The sequence below is a fragment of the Sceloporus occidentalis genome, unplaced genomic scaffold (genome assembly GCF_023333645.1).
Source record: "Sceloporus occidentalis isolate IW3139 unplaced genomic scaffold, rSceOcc1.0.p SCAF_4, whole genome shotgun sequence".
Classification (NCBI taxonomy): Eukaryota; Metazoa; Chordata; class Lepidosauria; order Squamata; family Phrynosomatidae; genus Sceloporus; species Sceloporus occidentalis.
Genome location: NW_028316984.1, coordinates 162652436 through 162667624, shown reverse-complemented (window position 1 = coordinate 162667624; position 15189 = coordinate 162652436). Strand labels below are relative to the sequence as shown.

Sequence of the window (15189 nt, the reverse complement as noted above, 5' to 3'; positions counted from 1 at the left end):
AGTATGAAGTGTAACAACAGAATTGTGGAATATGGCACCTACATTGCACTTTTGCACTTGTAAATTCTTAACAAGTACAGTTGGCTCTCTGTATTTGTTTCTTTATCCACAGATTCAACCATCCACAATTTGAAATATATATTTAAAAATATACATTCCAAAAAGCAAACCTTGATTTTGTCATTTTATAGAAGAGACACCATTTTACTATGCCGTTGTATTTAATGGGACTTGAGCAGTCATGGATTTTGGTATCCACAGGAGATCGTGGAATCAGATCACAGTGGATAGCAAAGGCACACTGTACAAGACAGGGATCTGTGAATGATTTGAGAGCACCTGATGCTTTAGCAAACTATTGTACATCTGGACCTTATCAGTTCCTTGTGTAGGAGACCACTAGGATTTCTAAGAGTAGTTAGTAAATCTAGGACTAGATTCAGTGTTGAGAGCCAGCATGGTGTAGTGGTTTGAATGTTGGACTGTGACTGGAGACCAGGGTTCGATTTCCAGCTTGGCCATGGAAACCCACTGAGTGACCTTGGGCAAGTCACAGTCTCTCAGCCTTGGGAGAAAGCCATGACAAACCTCTTCTGAACAAATCTTGCCAAGAAACCCCTATGATAGGGTCGCCATTAGTCAACAAACATAAAACAAGATTCAGTGTTAGCTTTACCTAATGTTAGCCACTGGGGGTGGGAATGAGGCTTAAGATAGCTGTAATGAACAAATCCTATTCATTTACAGGTTGTACTCTATGTACTAAGGATCAACAATGGGTGGTTCTAGAAGAAAGATAAAGAGGTATTTCATAGAATAGAATCAAAGAATCATAGAATCATAGAGTTGGGAGAAACCACAAGGGCCATCCAGTCCAACCCCCTGCCATGCAGGAAATCCCTATTTGTAAAGAGAGCAGCAATAGCACTTATGGGAATCTGTTATGGAAGTACAAGGGCCACCACTTGCTTGCTCTTCCAACTGTGCTTCCTGTAAAGCTAGATGATTACCAGATCAATAGCAGAGAAACAGGCATTCTTGAAACATGAAACCAGTGTCATTTCACTTTCTTTCTGTCTCTTTATGCTTGGTGTTATAGTATACTGAATAATGGAGTAACAAGAGTTTAGTGAATCTGTTTGCAGGTGCCTAAAGTCTGACAGGCCTGAATAGGTTTAGTTTGTGTATCTTCATATTATTTGGGGATCAAGATCTTTTTTTTTTCTGCCAGAGTAAAAATCCTGTTAACAACCCTCAACTTGCCATACCACAGACTTAAAAAATGTTACATATTGCAGTTCAACACATCATTGTATATGAGCGAAGCCATGGCTTCTGGGACTACTGGACATGTCCAGTGCTATGATACATAATTCAAAACCCCTGAGTGAAGGGTTTGGCCACTCTGTGCTGAGGTATGTGTGTCTGCCCATTGTAGTAGGGAGGGATATCCCTGTGACTTTGTCCCTCAGACTACCCCACTGTTTCAACTGCAAAACTCTGTGCTAATTATGAAAGCCTACCACTTAATTACTGGATATGGTACTGCAGACCTCAAATTAGTTTAAACCCCCAGTGCACACCTCTGGGATCCCCAAAGCACACATGCTAAGCTTCAGGTGTTTAATTGTTATTGCTTTGAAACTATGACAATGAGAGATTGTGTGTTCCTGCATGACAGGGGTTGGACTTGGATGGCCCTTGAGGTCTCTTCCAACTCTATGATTGGATGAAAGGCAGACCTTTTTATAGGCAAAGTGTTAAGAACACAGAATTCAAAATACAGTATGTAGTGAAAACACATTTGAAATTATGATGGACTGTGAACACTGTAGATATTTATATCTTCCCCAGAGGCCTGTACATTAAGTACCTTCATTGTTCTTATAGTTCCATGTATGATGCATGTTTTTTTAAAAAAATTCTTCTATGGAGGATGCAGCACCATCATGGTACATTTTCAGTCTAAACTATATACATAGTACAAATACACCAACAGAATCAGGTCATCTGTTTTTCCCCATTCTCTTCCTTTAAGTGCAGTACAGTATGGGGTCTGTCAATCTTTAGTTCAGTTTTATTCTGATTTATATCTTTACAGAAAATGGCACCAAAAAAATCACAGGTTTCAAATTACTAGTTGTTACAACTTTGTATCTTAAACACTTCAAATACCAATTTTTCTCACCATATGTACATTATTTACACACCATGGTCTATAATCTAACACACCAAATAACTGGGGGACATAGACAGATAAGGATTATGTGGGAAGGAAAGTTTCAATCATAAACAAATAAAACAGCAACTTCAGGTAAAAAGAGCTTTGTCACAAATAAAGACAGGAAAAAAGTGGGTCTTTGTGATGAAGAATAAGAGAGCAATGTTACTATGGAAGTATGGGGATTTTTTTTTAAATGACAATGTGTCCAAGACTTCATATTAATGTCTGTGAGTTAAGTATGTAGGAAAGCCATTGGCTATGTGAATACTCCTTTTTACTCTTGGGATATGGAGCCATTCATAAGTGCTTTTTTTAATGTTACTGGTGTTGAACAAATTGTTCAATGAATATTTTAACTGCACATGACAGAGACAGGTGAAGTGCACACAAACAGCTTGTCCTATGTAGCCTGTTTTACAAACCTGTCCATATCATTTGATGACCACCAAGCAAGGACCAATAATATGCACCTTTGAATAACTGGATGATCAAATGCAACAGAGAGGATTTCCTTATCATCTGAAGCATGAGACACCAATATGATACCAATTCACACCTTCATTTAAGAGTCAAATGCTGTCCAAACACAGTCCCACCCTCAAATGTGGACTCTTATTTTTTGACTTCCATTTAACAACCCTGAAGCTACTAACACGATTCTAGAGCACAGATCCAGGCTTAATATAGGACAAGTTTCACAAACTGGTTCTTAATACTAGGTATAAACCCCTAGTATACAATAAGTTACAGAGTGCATGCAGAGTGCATTTCCCTTCCCAGGTATCAACTAACCATGCAGATCCTACATGTCCAAGTTTGGGGGGAAGGAGCAAAGCTCCAGCATCAGGTAATCTAACATCCAAAGTGCCTTGGCACATATTTCCCCCCAATAATTAAGCACTCCTTTCCCATTTCAGGACTCCTATGGGAAAGAATCATATGGAAAATTTGGAATCAGTAAAATTGTTTAAATAATTATTTCTATTGATTTCCCCCTGAAGTGATATGTGCTAATGTGGGGGGAACATGGCAGCATTACCTGAGGAACAAAGATCAGTATTTTGGAATGCTACAGTCTAGGTGGCATAAATGAGCCAAATTTTCTGCAACAAAAATTCACATTGCACTAAAAGGGTGTCTGGGCCTCTTCCATCAACAACAGTTTTGACACTGCAGTGAAGGAGAGACTCACTATGAGGTAGGGTTTCCACCTGGCCATTTTTCGATTTGGCCTGACATTAGGAAGAGGGAATGACTTTCTTTTTTCTTTTTAAACATGGCTTCAGTGCTAGGCAACGAGCAGTTTAAAACTTGTATATATTTACATAAATTAATGTTTAAATATGAAGAAAGGGTCATTCTTTCCTGGGAAAGCTAAGGACCTGACTGAGATAAAGAGAAAGAGATTTACTTTGACCATGAAATACAGTGAGATGACAAAAAGGACTTCTTTTACGGATGAGGGTGAGAATGTGACAACAGAGATTGAATGACAGGGGAACAGAGGGAAGACCTGGCATTGGTGTGGTGGCTGGTATTGAGGAAACGTCCTAGTTAGTTGAATTTTCCTCTTGGGTTAAGATAGTAGTGGTATATAGCCCCCTTCCCATTTGAAACAGGGGAAGACAACAGAGCCACAGTGTTCCTGAGGAAAAGGATTACAGGAACAATGTGCTTTTGAGGGGAAACCAGTCTCTAGACATACCCAGCAGAACATGGCCTTAGCCTGAAATGTACAGAGACCAAGTCGGGCTTCCCTCCATGTGTGTGGGCCTGCAGGAAGAACCCCAGTAGTCTGAGAGAGGGCTGTAGCTCCTAGAGGAGTCAGTCTTTGAGGAGATGGTTGTTTCTCCATCATCCTCTTCCTTCTAAACCAGCTTCTCTTCCTCTTGTGATAAATCTGATTTTTCCAATTGCCGGTCGTCTTCTGCTGTGGCTACCTCTTCCTCTTTATCTGACTTCCTGGCTGGAGTAGGAGGATCTGCAGGGATGGTCCCCAGGACTTTGGTGCTATGCTCCTGAGCTTTGGCCCTGAGGGCAGCAATGCTGTTCTCTCTCAGTTCCTCCTGAGAAATGGTGGTTTTGGAATCTGGGCCCCTCTCTTCTTTGTCATTCTTGTCAAGCTTGGGCAGGGCCTGGCGTTCCACCTCCGGTTTCCTTCCTGCCTCAGCCGCTGCCTCCAGAGATTTTTTGTGCATCCCTAAAAAGAATTGTTGGTATTCGGGTTTAGAAAAGCGCCTGGGCATGGGAAAGCCATCTTGAACTGAAAACAGTAAAGATAAAGAGAGGCCAGAATTAAGGAAAAGCAGAAAGCCTTGCTTCAAACAGCAGTTACACAGAGAGCCCACGACGATGGGTCCTGCGCACGAGGGGGGACCTCAGGCCAGTTCTCTGTCAGAGACTGCCAGACCTAGCAACTGAGGCTACAACTTAATCTATTTCTTCTAACATTAAAACCCTAGAGCCAGGTCTGTACACTTTAAACAAGCTGGAGGTAGAAATAATGAATTGTCCATCAGTAGGAAAATCAGCAGGGTTTGGGGTTGGGAACCACTGCTTATGACGGTATAGTACTGAGAAATCCCAGATGCCATTATTTCAGAATATATGAAGGTGACAGGAACTATCTGCTCTGAAACCTTGTAACTAACTAATAGGACTACCTAAATCTAATGAGATGTACAGTTCCCGATTAACAGAGAAAAGAGCTGGAAGATCTACATTTTCACTGCAATTCTACAATTCAGGGTTGGGCAATTGGCTATAGATATTGTTGGACTGCAATTTTGATCATCCCTAGTGAGGGATTGTAGGTATTGAAACCTAAGCAACATTAGGTGGAGAGTGTGAACATATCTACTATATGCAAACAAGGCCCTGTTGACTGAAACCTAGTTCTAGTTCTGCTATCTATAGGGTTGGGAAGAAATAAACGTCTGCTTTTTTCACACACACCCCAGCCCCTTTGTCTATCTCTTTTTCATCTCTGGGCTTAACGTAGTATATAGAAATATGAAGCAGCACATTTGTAAGAAGCCAGAAATCAACATAGTTTGCAGAATTAGTCTGAAAAGCAGAAGAGAAGAGCACAGCAAGGAGCAGGAGTGCAAGAGGAAGCCTGTTAGTCCCATAGAATCAGGCATATTAGTATACTATTTTAGCATTTTAGTATTTTATAGTGTTGTGTTTTAGCGTTCATTTTTAAGTGTATATGTTCTGATGTACCACCCTTTGGTGAACAGGGCATTATAAATAAACAATAATTATAATTATTATTATTATTATTATCATCATCATCATCATCATCATCAATGAATCATAGTTGAAAGAGACTGCAAGGGCCATCCAGTCCAACCCCCTGCCAAGTAGGATACACAGTCAAAGCACTCCTGACAGATGGCCATCCAGCCTCTGTTTAAAAACAATGAGAGTTATTCATTTATATAGTTTCAAAAATGTTTAAATTAACTAATGGCATTGGATCTAGGATATACCTCCTGTGAATGGAAGGGCTCTGCTCACAAAAGGCGATTTTGCTCTGTTTGGGCAGATTTTACATGTTTCCCACACACAATGGTGGCTCCCATACCTTTTTTGCAGCACTTGAATGGGCTTTTTTGTGCCTCCCTAAAAATAATTTTTGGCATTCAGGTTTAGAAAAGAACCTGGAGAGGCTGCTGGAGGAGGAGTAGCAAGGATGTCCACTTCTACCTGTCCAGCTGCATGCCTCTAAGGAGGTTACTGGACAGTTTAAAAAACTCAGTTCAAATTCGCAATACATCCGGATTTGATTGCACACCTTTTTGACACTGACGCCGCCAGCTTGGGTCCATCCTGGGTAACATCCAGCTAGAATCTGAGTTCTGCTGGCCAATTTGCAAAGCTGGAAAAGTCCCGGCTTAGAAAAGAGGCCGGCTGAACTCAGATTCTAGCCGGATGTTACCTGGGGTGCACCTGCCTGGTGGCAGCAGCAGCATAAACATGTGTGATAAAATCTGGATGCATCCCAAATTCAAATTGAATTTGGCAGCAGTTACTCAGTTTTTTAAACTGTGTGATAATCTCCTTAGTTGGGATCCAACCCATCAAAGTAGTTTATTCAAAGCAAGTTCTCAGTACCTGAGGGACTGGGGGTGAGAAGGAGGATTTATAATCTCTTCTTCTGGACAGCTGGTGGCATTTTGACTGGGCTTACAGCCAGGATGCACTGAAGCCCAAGGTGCACTCAGCAACTAATCAACTCTGCCAGCTGACTCCTGGGACCCTTTCACTCTACACAGTTATAGCACAATTATGGCATTTTGACTACTGTGGCTACATCCTATGGAATGCTGGGGTTTATAATTTGGTAAAGCAGTAGAGCTATCTGGCTGAAAATTCTAAATATTCATTCCTAAACAAAAGATTCCAAGATTCCACACTTCGTGGCCATGGCAGTTCAAGTGGGATCATAGCACTGTAGTTGTGTAGTGTGAAAGGGCCCCAGGGGAGTACAGCCTTGAGATACCTTTTAGGGGACCTTTTCCTTATGGTCACTTGCTAAGGCCCTTCTGAGCTTTTGGGAACTGGGAAAGGGTGATTGCCTTTCAGGCCTGTTTATAAACCTGCCAGAGGGAAGATTTTCTTTTTGTTGGAAAAAAACTCAGCTAGACTAACTTGGAGATATCAGAACTTATTATCTGCATATATCCAAATTAACCTTTTTCCACATTTACTATACTGTCATCTGCTGAAAGAAGCAAAAGTCAAGTATGGACCTTTTCACACTACACAGTTAAAGTGCAATGATTCTAGTTTAATTGTCATGGTTTCATGCTGGGGAATGTTGTGGTTTGTAATTTGGTGAGGAATTAGTGCTCACCAGCTGAATATTCCTCCCTAAAATGAAAATCCCAGAACCTCATAAGTAGTTCCCAGGACCTCATAGGAAGTTGCCAGGATGCCTAAATTAGAATTATAGAACAGTAATTATGTAGTGTGAAAGGGCCCTTATACATCCAAATTCTCTGTCTGTGAAGTAGGCTCTTGCCTATCATTTCATTTTGTTTCTTTCATGCCGGTGAAAGCGATGAAAGTTTTGTAAGGATCTGCAACTGTTTTGCCTTCCTGTTAATTCTTAAATGTCCTGAACATCTACCAGGGGTATGATGACAAGACATCAGTTATCTGTTTGGTAAGCTGCTCTAAATGTTATAGCATGGACATGAAGAACTATTTTTTGGCATCAAGCATGGGAAAGTGTAACAAAAGCACCAACTCATTTTCCATGTTTTACAGAGCTCTCCTCATACACAGCTCAAAACACTGTATTATTGGTCAAATGCCTTAAGTCTCAGCGCTTGTGTGTTAATCCCTACATTCTATAAAAAGGAAAGGAGGGAGAAGGAATCTAATGACACATTTAAGACTAACTGATTTATTCTGGCATGAGCTTTCATGAATTTCAATCTATTTCTTCAGCTGCATTGATGGGAGTAAATGAAAGCTCATTTTAAAATGAATCAGTTAGTGAGTGATGCCACTATATCCCCCCCTCACTTTCCTTTTTATTCTGATATAAAGTAGTACAGCTATCTCTTTGAAAATAGTTTTTGTGAAGAAGCTATAGGCATGGCTCATGCCTACAGCAATAGCCTCTGTGTTTACTTCTATCAGGAATGTGCAACTCATGACCCTACAGTTGTTTTTGGGCTGCAGTTCCCACCATCATTCACTACTGGTCATGATGACTTGGGCTGGTGGAAACTGCAGTACAACAAACAATGGACCGTGGTTTGACCACGTTTGAGCTACACACTTTCTTGATACAATTATTCCTTCCTATTTACTCTAATAAAAAGGACCTTCTCAGGATATAGGCTAGACAAAACAAATCTATTCCTGACGTTGATATCTTACCCAACAGCCAAGGAGCGCAGGATTCCATTATGCCATCCTTGGCTGATTTGAGGATGGATTCTGGCAGTGGGATGGAGTGACGTACCATTGCACCATAAAGCCCATATTCTGCCATTACACTGCTCCTGCCCCAGCATTTCTCTCTCTTCCGCCATTTGGCCCTTCGATTCTGAAACCAAACCTACAAAAAGAAACATAATTGAGTGAAACCAATACTGTTGCACTTCAACTGTAAACGACTAGCAATTTACATTCCATACAGTTGGGGATGCTGTACAGTGGACCCTTGTTATACGCTGGGGTTTAGTTCCAAGATCCTCCATGTATAACAAAATCCGTGTATGCTCAAGTCCCATTAAATATAATGACATAGCAAAATGGTGTCCCTTATAAAAAATGAAAAATCAAGGTAAATTTATACTTTTGGGGACATTTTCAAACCGTGTATGCTTGAATCCATGTATAAAAAATCCGTGTATAAGAAGGACCGACTGTACTTTCTATGAAGCTTCATCTTTTTATGTTCCATCCACACAGAAAGTGCCTAGATAGGCACCATAGACCTAACTGCTGTGGCTGGAAAAGTTGAAGACTTTCCAGTCTTTACTCCCATCAATGCAGCTGAAGAAACAGATTGAAATTCTTCACTGGGACAATAATTTGAAGGGGAAAAAAAGCTAAAAGCATTAATAAGAATTATTTAGCACCAAGGCCTTATTTAGGCAAGATTGCCAATCACTACCCATAAAATGTAATCAGATTAACAGTTATTTTGGACCAAATTGTAATTCAGAAGACCTAAAATGGCTTGGTTTATTTTTTGAAATTAGTATTCTAGAACATTATTTCATTCAAGCAGTTTTTCACTAGCATTTTAATTTGTTAAAGATAAGGCAGAAGAGCATTTTAACATTAATTTAAAAATCGATTAACAAAATAATAGTTATAAAATGGTGCGCAATGCAAAGGTTAGTGAATCTGTATTGGGTGAAGTTTTCCCCTGTCCTGTATGTTATTACCCATATCAAGACACACCACACACACAGGACAGAAAAGTATCATTCTGTATCCATGGAGCTAAAATATTCTGAGGTAAGAAAAAAGATGGGAGAAGCACCAGGAAACACATGAGAATAACAAATGGATGACAAGATCATGTGGAACACTTTCAAATGCAAGTGAAAGAAGCATAATGATTCCCCACTAAAAGGAAGTGAGAAAGCAGCCCAAGTATGCCTGTACTAATGCAAATTTTTAAAAAGTTTATACAATTATAGGAACCCCTAGTCACCATGTATATAAAAGCTCTGTGTCAGTTACACTTAAATGTGGCCAAAACAGCATGAGACTGTGCAAACAGAGACACAGTGAGTTCTCCATGGGTTTTCTTCTATGTTCCTTCAATCTCCATCTACTAGTTTTTGTAAAGCTTCATCTACCACTGGGGCAAGAATGGAGGAGATTTTCAATAGTTTCAACATAAGTGCCAAAGCTAAGCTGAGCTCCTTTGATATAATAAGTGAAGTGGTTTCAAGCACTCTCCTGTCTTCCCATTGCCCTAGCAGTGCCATACTTTCCTATAATGCCTGTCAGAATGACCCTTCATGAAAATCAGATGGGATCACAAGAAGAAGAAACAGCAGCAGCAGCAAGCTAAACAGTGGCATCCTAAAGACAGGATACTATTTTTGTCATTTGACACAGTTCAGCCTGTTTCTGCATCAAGAAAGTCTTTTTAATCCAGCATCATGTTCCCTCAGAAATCAAACAGATGCCTATGGGAAGTCCAACAGCAAGACCTGAGTGCAACAGCACCTCATCTTGCATTTTCTCTCTCATGCAGGGGTACAGAAAGTGCAGCCTTGAGCTCCACTTTTGTGGATCCAGCACCCACTCATCAATTCTCCCCAACTGCCCCCCTCCAATTTTGGTATTGGGGGTGATGTTCCCCCAAAACCATACCAAAATGCCTCAAAACCCCACCACACCATTATTTATTTATTTGGGAGGCTTGTCTTGGCCAAAATAATGACTGGAAGTAATCTAGTGTCACTTCCATTTGGGCTGATATATGGCCAAAACTAGAAATAATTTGGTCCTAGGACTAGTCTGCACATCAGTGTACTATGCAAATTGATGCACATTTTTGCACATTCCCATTGACAGTTAATTGTCTTCACTTTCATTGGCAAATTCACATCCATTCACATCTATTCACCCTCCTTCTGCCAAAAACACACAGGCATCTGAATGCATGCGAAGCGGACGACCAAACATGTGATAATAATTCTGCAGATTTTAGCGAACACTCCCGTAAAAACCACAAAGTCTTTTTCACAGAGTTTAAGGAGTTTTGAGGGGTGAGGAAGGGTTCACAAAAAACCCGAACTCCTGGAAATCATGTGTGGCCGGATCACATTCTATTAGATTGGAATGCAAAGTATTTTAAATGTGTAGACTAGCCCGACAGTGACATATAGGTGATAACATGGCCACTGTGATAAGCAACTGTTGATAGCCTCATGCATTTGTCTAATCCCCATTAAAAGCTGTCCAACTTGTCAGCTATAATATCTCCTGGAAGTGATTTTTTTTGTGTCTGCTGTATGAAGTACTCTTTATATGAGAGAGAGGGGAGTTTTCCTTGTGCATTGTCCAGCCTATCCTCCGCACGTCCTCTGCTTCATCAGAAACAGAGAGCAAACAGCAGAACAAAAGGAGAGTGTACATTCTTCCTTCCTCCAGCCCAGAGTTCCAATTTTGCCAATAATGGAACTGATAGTGTCACAAACAGCATGTCTTCCCAAGACCATGCCACAACTCCAGGGCCAGTCTTATGGCAAGGTTTTCCATTCTCTACAGCCTCACTGAATAAAGCCATGTATCTAGCTCTGTGGGAGAGCGGGCACCAAACATAAAGGGGCACTGAGCTATGGTTGGGTTCTTGGAGATCTCTCATCCACGGGGCTGCCATGAGGCGAGTAGATTGGAGGACAGCTGACAACAACAACAACAATTGTCCACATGTAGAAAAAAGCAATTAAGTAACACTGAACTTCTTTTTCTTCAGTTTTTACAGGTTGTTTGAGCATTTTGGCTGTTTAAAAAAAATTAACTCCCACCAATTAGGTTTAAGAAATTTTAATTATTTGTTTCTAGTTTGATAGCATTCATTTAGCACAGTAATTCCTAAACTCAGGTCTTCAGGTTTTTGGGCTTCAGTTCCCAGAAGCCTCTGCAATCTTGACCAATTGTCTAGTATTCTGGGAGGTGAAGTCCAAAATACCTGGAAGGCCAGAGTTTGGGAACCACTGCAAAAGGTAACTTTACTTTGAGGTGACATTAACATAAGTTACCACTGCAAAGACAACAAATGCAAATATATTTACATATCTAAGGGTGGGAGGGAGGTGCTGAAGAAACGTATTTCTAGGGATTAATATATTCCACCCTTCACAAGCATCACTTTGGAAGGTGCATCTACACTGCAGAAATAATGCAGTTTGACACCACTTTAAGTGCTGTAGCTCCTTCCCATGTAGTTTTACAAGGTCTTTAGCTTTCTCTGCAAAGAATGCTGGTGCCTCACAAAATTACAAAGTTCTGTAGGATGGAGCCATGGCAGTCAAAGTGACGTCAAACTGTATTATTTCTACAGTGTAGATGCAAAGAGAGACTGACTGGAGCAAGGGGCACCTTTCAACCCTTTTCCTCCTTCAAGCCATGACATGCCTTCTCGCTTTCCTTCTCTCAACAGTACTTGAAACCAATATTTGATGGTGCAGTTGTGTGTTTTGTGTGCCTTCAAGTCATTTCTGACTTATGGTGACGTGCTTGGTACGTTTTGTTCAGAGGAGGTTTTCCACTGCCTTCCTCTGAGGCAGTGAGAATATGACTTGCCCATGAACACTCAGTGGGTTTCATGGCTGAACAGGGAATTGAACCGAGGGTCTCCAAAGTCTAATTCCCTATTACTGCCTTTCTGTCTGGTGATTTTTGGCTCTCCTGTTTGGGATTTTCTCCCTTTATCGTTTACTGGGTGGCAGCACCACAAAGGGTGAGAGAGAGGCCTGTTTCCATGAGATAAGGAGGGTTTATTGAGCCCGGAGTGTGGCACATCCATGGAGAGGCCAACTGGGTGTTGTTGTTGTTGGTAGTGGTGTTGTGTGCTTTCAAGTTGTTTCCAACTTAGAGCAACCCTAAGGCAAACCCATCATGGGGTTTTCTTGGCAAATTTCTTCAGAGGGGGTTTGCCATTGCCAATATCTAATGATATATTAACAACAACAACATCCAGGGCTGAGAGAGTGTGACTTGCCCAAGGTCACCCAATTGGTTTACATGGCCAAGCTGGGAAATGAATCCTGCTCTCCAGAGTCCTAATGCAACATTCAAAACACGACACCACACTGGCTCTGTGTTTGTGTGTTGTATACCTTCAAGTCATTTCCGACTTATGGTGACCCTAAGGCAAACCTAACAGGGTTTTCTTGGCAAGTTTCTTTAGAGAGAGCTTGCCATTGCCATCCGCTGGGGCTGAGAGAGTGTTACTTGCCGAAAGTCACCCATCAGGTTTCATGGCCAAGCTTTGTCATTGTCAAGCTGGGATTTGAGCCCTGGTCTCTAGAGTCATAGTCCAATGCTCGAACACTACACCATGCTGCCTTCTCTGTGCTGTTGTTGTTGTGTGCCTCCAAGTCATTTTTTTACTTAGGGCCACCCTAAGGCGAACCTATATCCTGGGGCTTTCTTGGCAAAATTAGTTCAGAAGAGGCTTGCCATTGCTTTCCCCTGAGGCTGAGACAGTGTGACTTGCCCAAGGCCACCTAGTGGGTTTACATGGCCAAGCTTGGATTTGAACCCTGGTCTCCAGTGTTATAGTTCAATGTTCAAACCACTACACCACCCCTGCTGTTGTTGTTGTGCCTCTAATTCTTTTTTTTTCTTTTTTTTTTTTTTTTTTTTTTTTTTTTACTTATGCGACATGCAGGGGAACCTATGGGTTTTCTTGGCAAAATCCTCTGAGGTTGAGAGAGCATGACCTGCCCAGGGCCACCAAGCAGGTTTCATGGCCAAGCTGTTGTGGTTGTGTGCTTCTAAATATTTCTTTACTTATGGAGACTCTAATGCAAACCTATGACAGGGTTTTCTTGGCAAGATTTGTTCAGAGGAGGTTTGCCATTCCCTTCCCCTGAGGCTGCGAGTGTGTGACTTGCCCAGGGCCACTTATTAGTGGGCTTCATGTCTAAGCTGGGAATCTCTCCCTGCCCTTAAAGCCTCCCTTTGGGAAGGAGCAGCCCCTCCTGTCATGTCCGCCTGAGGCCGGCTGCGGCCTAGCCTGGGGCAGTGAGCCTGGCAGGCAGAAATCTATTAGTGTGGCCTCCCCCATCTTTCTCTTCAGCTGAGAGAGAGAGAGAGAGAGAGCCTCAGCTTTGAGATGAAAAATTGCTCTTGGTCTATTCAGGAGGAGGCAAAGGAAGAGCCGGCCCCAGGGGCAGCCGGGGCCTGATTGAAAAATAAGTTAATTTCAGTTTGAATCGATGGGCCTCAGGCACTGAAATATCACGGGAAATTAAAGCGGCTGCTCCCTGGGGAAGGCCGCCATTGACCCACGCTAATTAATGCCATGGCGGCGGCAGTGATGCTGAAGAAGTTCCATGAGGCGGGTGTCACAGCAACACCATACACACTTACATACATATACACAGCCACCGGCTTTTTTTTTTTTTCTCATTTGACTAATTAGTCTGGAAAACGGGGTGTTAATTTGTTTAGGAATCTTTTTATTTCAAAGCTCCCCTTTCACTGCCCACCCGCCATTTTCTTTTCCAGGGAAAAAATGGAGTCTCTATTTCCCCAAATGAATGGCAATGAATGGCGGGGGCTTGGGCTGGCAGATGGAGGCCCAAGGGGTCACTCTGCAATCTTCTCCGGCTTGATTGCTTGATTAGGTCGTTAGCACATTAAATAAATAAATAAATAAATAAATAAATAAATAAATAAAAATGGGTCTGGCGCTGGCCTTGATGAGTGGGACGAGGCGGGAATCGCCTGGGTAATTTATCTTTTCCCCCCCTTTTTATTATTATACGGCAAACTGATTTGATTTCAATCTGCAGATATATATATGGAGGTGCCTTTTGACACCTGTTTAACATGAGAGAGCTGGCAGCTTAACCCTCTGATGGCTCAGGAAGAAGCCAAGATGGACATGATGGAGAAGAAGAGGAGGAAAAGGATCTTTCCCCTGAAGAATAATTTATATTTGGGGAGAAATAATAATAGTAATCATAATAAAATTTATTTATACTCCTCCTCTCCAATGAGATCAAGGCAGCTTAGTACATTAAAATATAAATACAATACAATAAAATCTCCCACAAACCCACCCACCCAGCCACCATAAACCCAAAATTAATAACATTGACTATAATAAACAATACAATTAAAATTGTTAAAACAAAGCAAACAGGGTAGTCAATGGGAGGCGACTGAGTAATCCGGGAAGGCCTGGCAAATTGAAGGAGGGGGCATCTAGTTAGTGTGGGCAATATATTTTATTTTATTTTTATCCCTCCTTTCTCCCAAGGTGGCTAATAATGACACATATAAAACACATTAAAACAACAATTAAAAACATTGGATTAAAATCAGGAAAAAATATTTTAAAAAATTACAAATATAAAATTTAAAACATACAAAGTTAAAAATTTAAAATCTAAAACCAGTTTAAGGTCCAAAACATACTGCAGGAATTTGAGTTTCAGTTTGAGACTGCTTTAACTGCCCTGGCTCAGTGCTATTAGGGAACTGGGAATTGTAGTTTCTTTTGGCACCGGAGGTATCTCTGGAGAAGGCTCAATGGTCCAAAACACACTGCAGGAATAATGCAGTTTGAGACCATTTTAACTGCCCTGGCTCAATGCTAGGAAATTCTAGGAACTGTAGTTTTATGAGACATTTAACCTTCTCTGTCAGAGAGCTCTGTCGTCACAATAAACTACAATTCCCAGGATTCCCTAGCACTGAACCAGCGCAGCTAAAGCGGTCCCAAACTGCATTATTTC

At 41.3% G+C, this 15189-nt stretch overlaps 1 protein-coding gene across 2 annotated transcripts in view; it reads right to left on the bottom strand.

The window, feature by feature from the left end:
* Positions 1 to 1829: 1829 nt before the first annotated feature.
* Positions 1830 to 15189, bottom strand: part of VSX2 (visual system homeobox 2) — a 34459-nt gene continuing 21099 nt past the window's right edge. The window contains exons 4-5 of one of the 2 annotated variants that reach the window (XM_089522190.1): positions 8123 to 8303; positions 1830 to 4424 (exon numbers count right to left, since the gene is read on the bottom strand). In XM_089522190.1, coding sequence (XP_089378316.1) covers positions 4093 to 4424; positions 8123 to 8303 — 513 coding nt within the window. In that variant the 3' untranslated portion in view covers positions 1830 to 4092. Of the gene's footprint in view, positions 4488 to 8122; positions 8304 to 15189 lie in introns of both variants that reach the window. The other variant, XM_089522189.1, reaches the window with a different exon arrangement.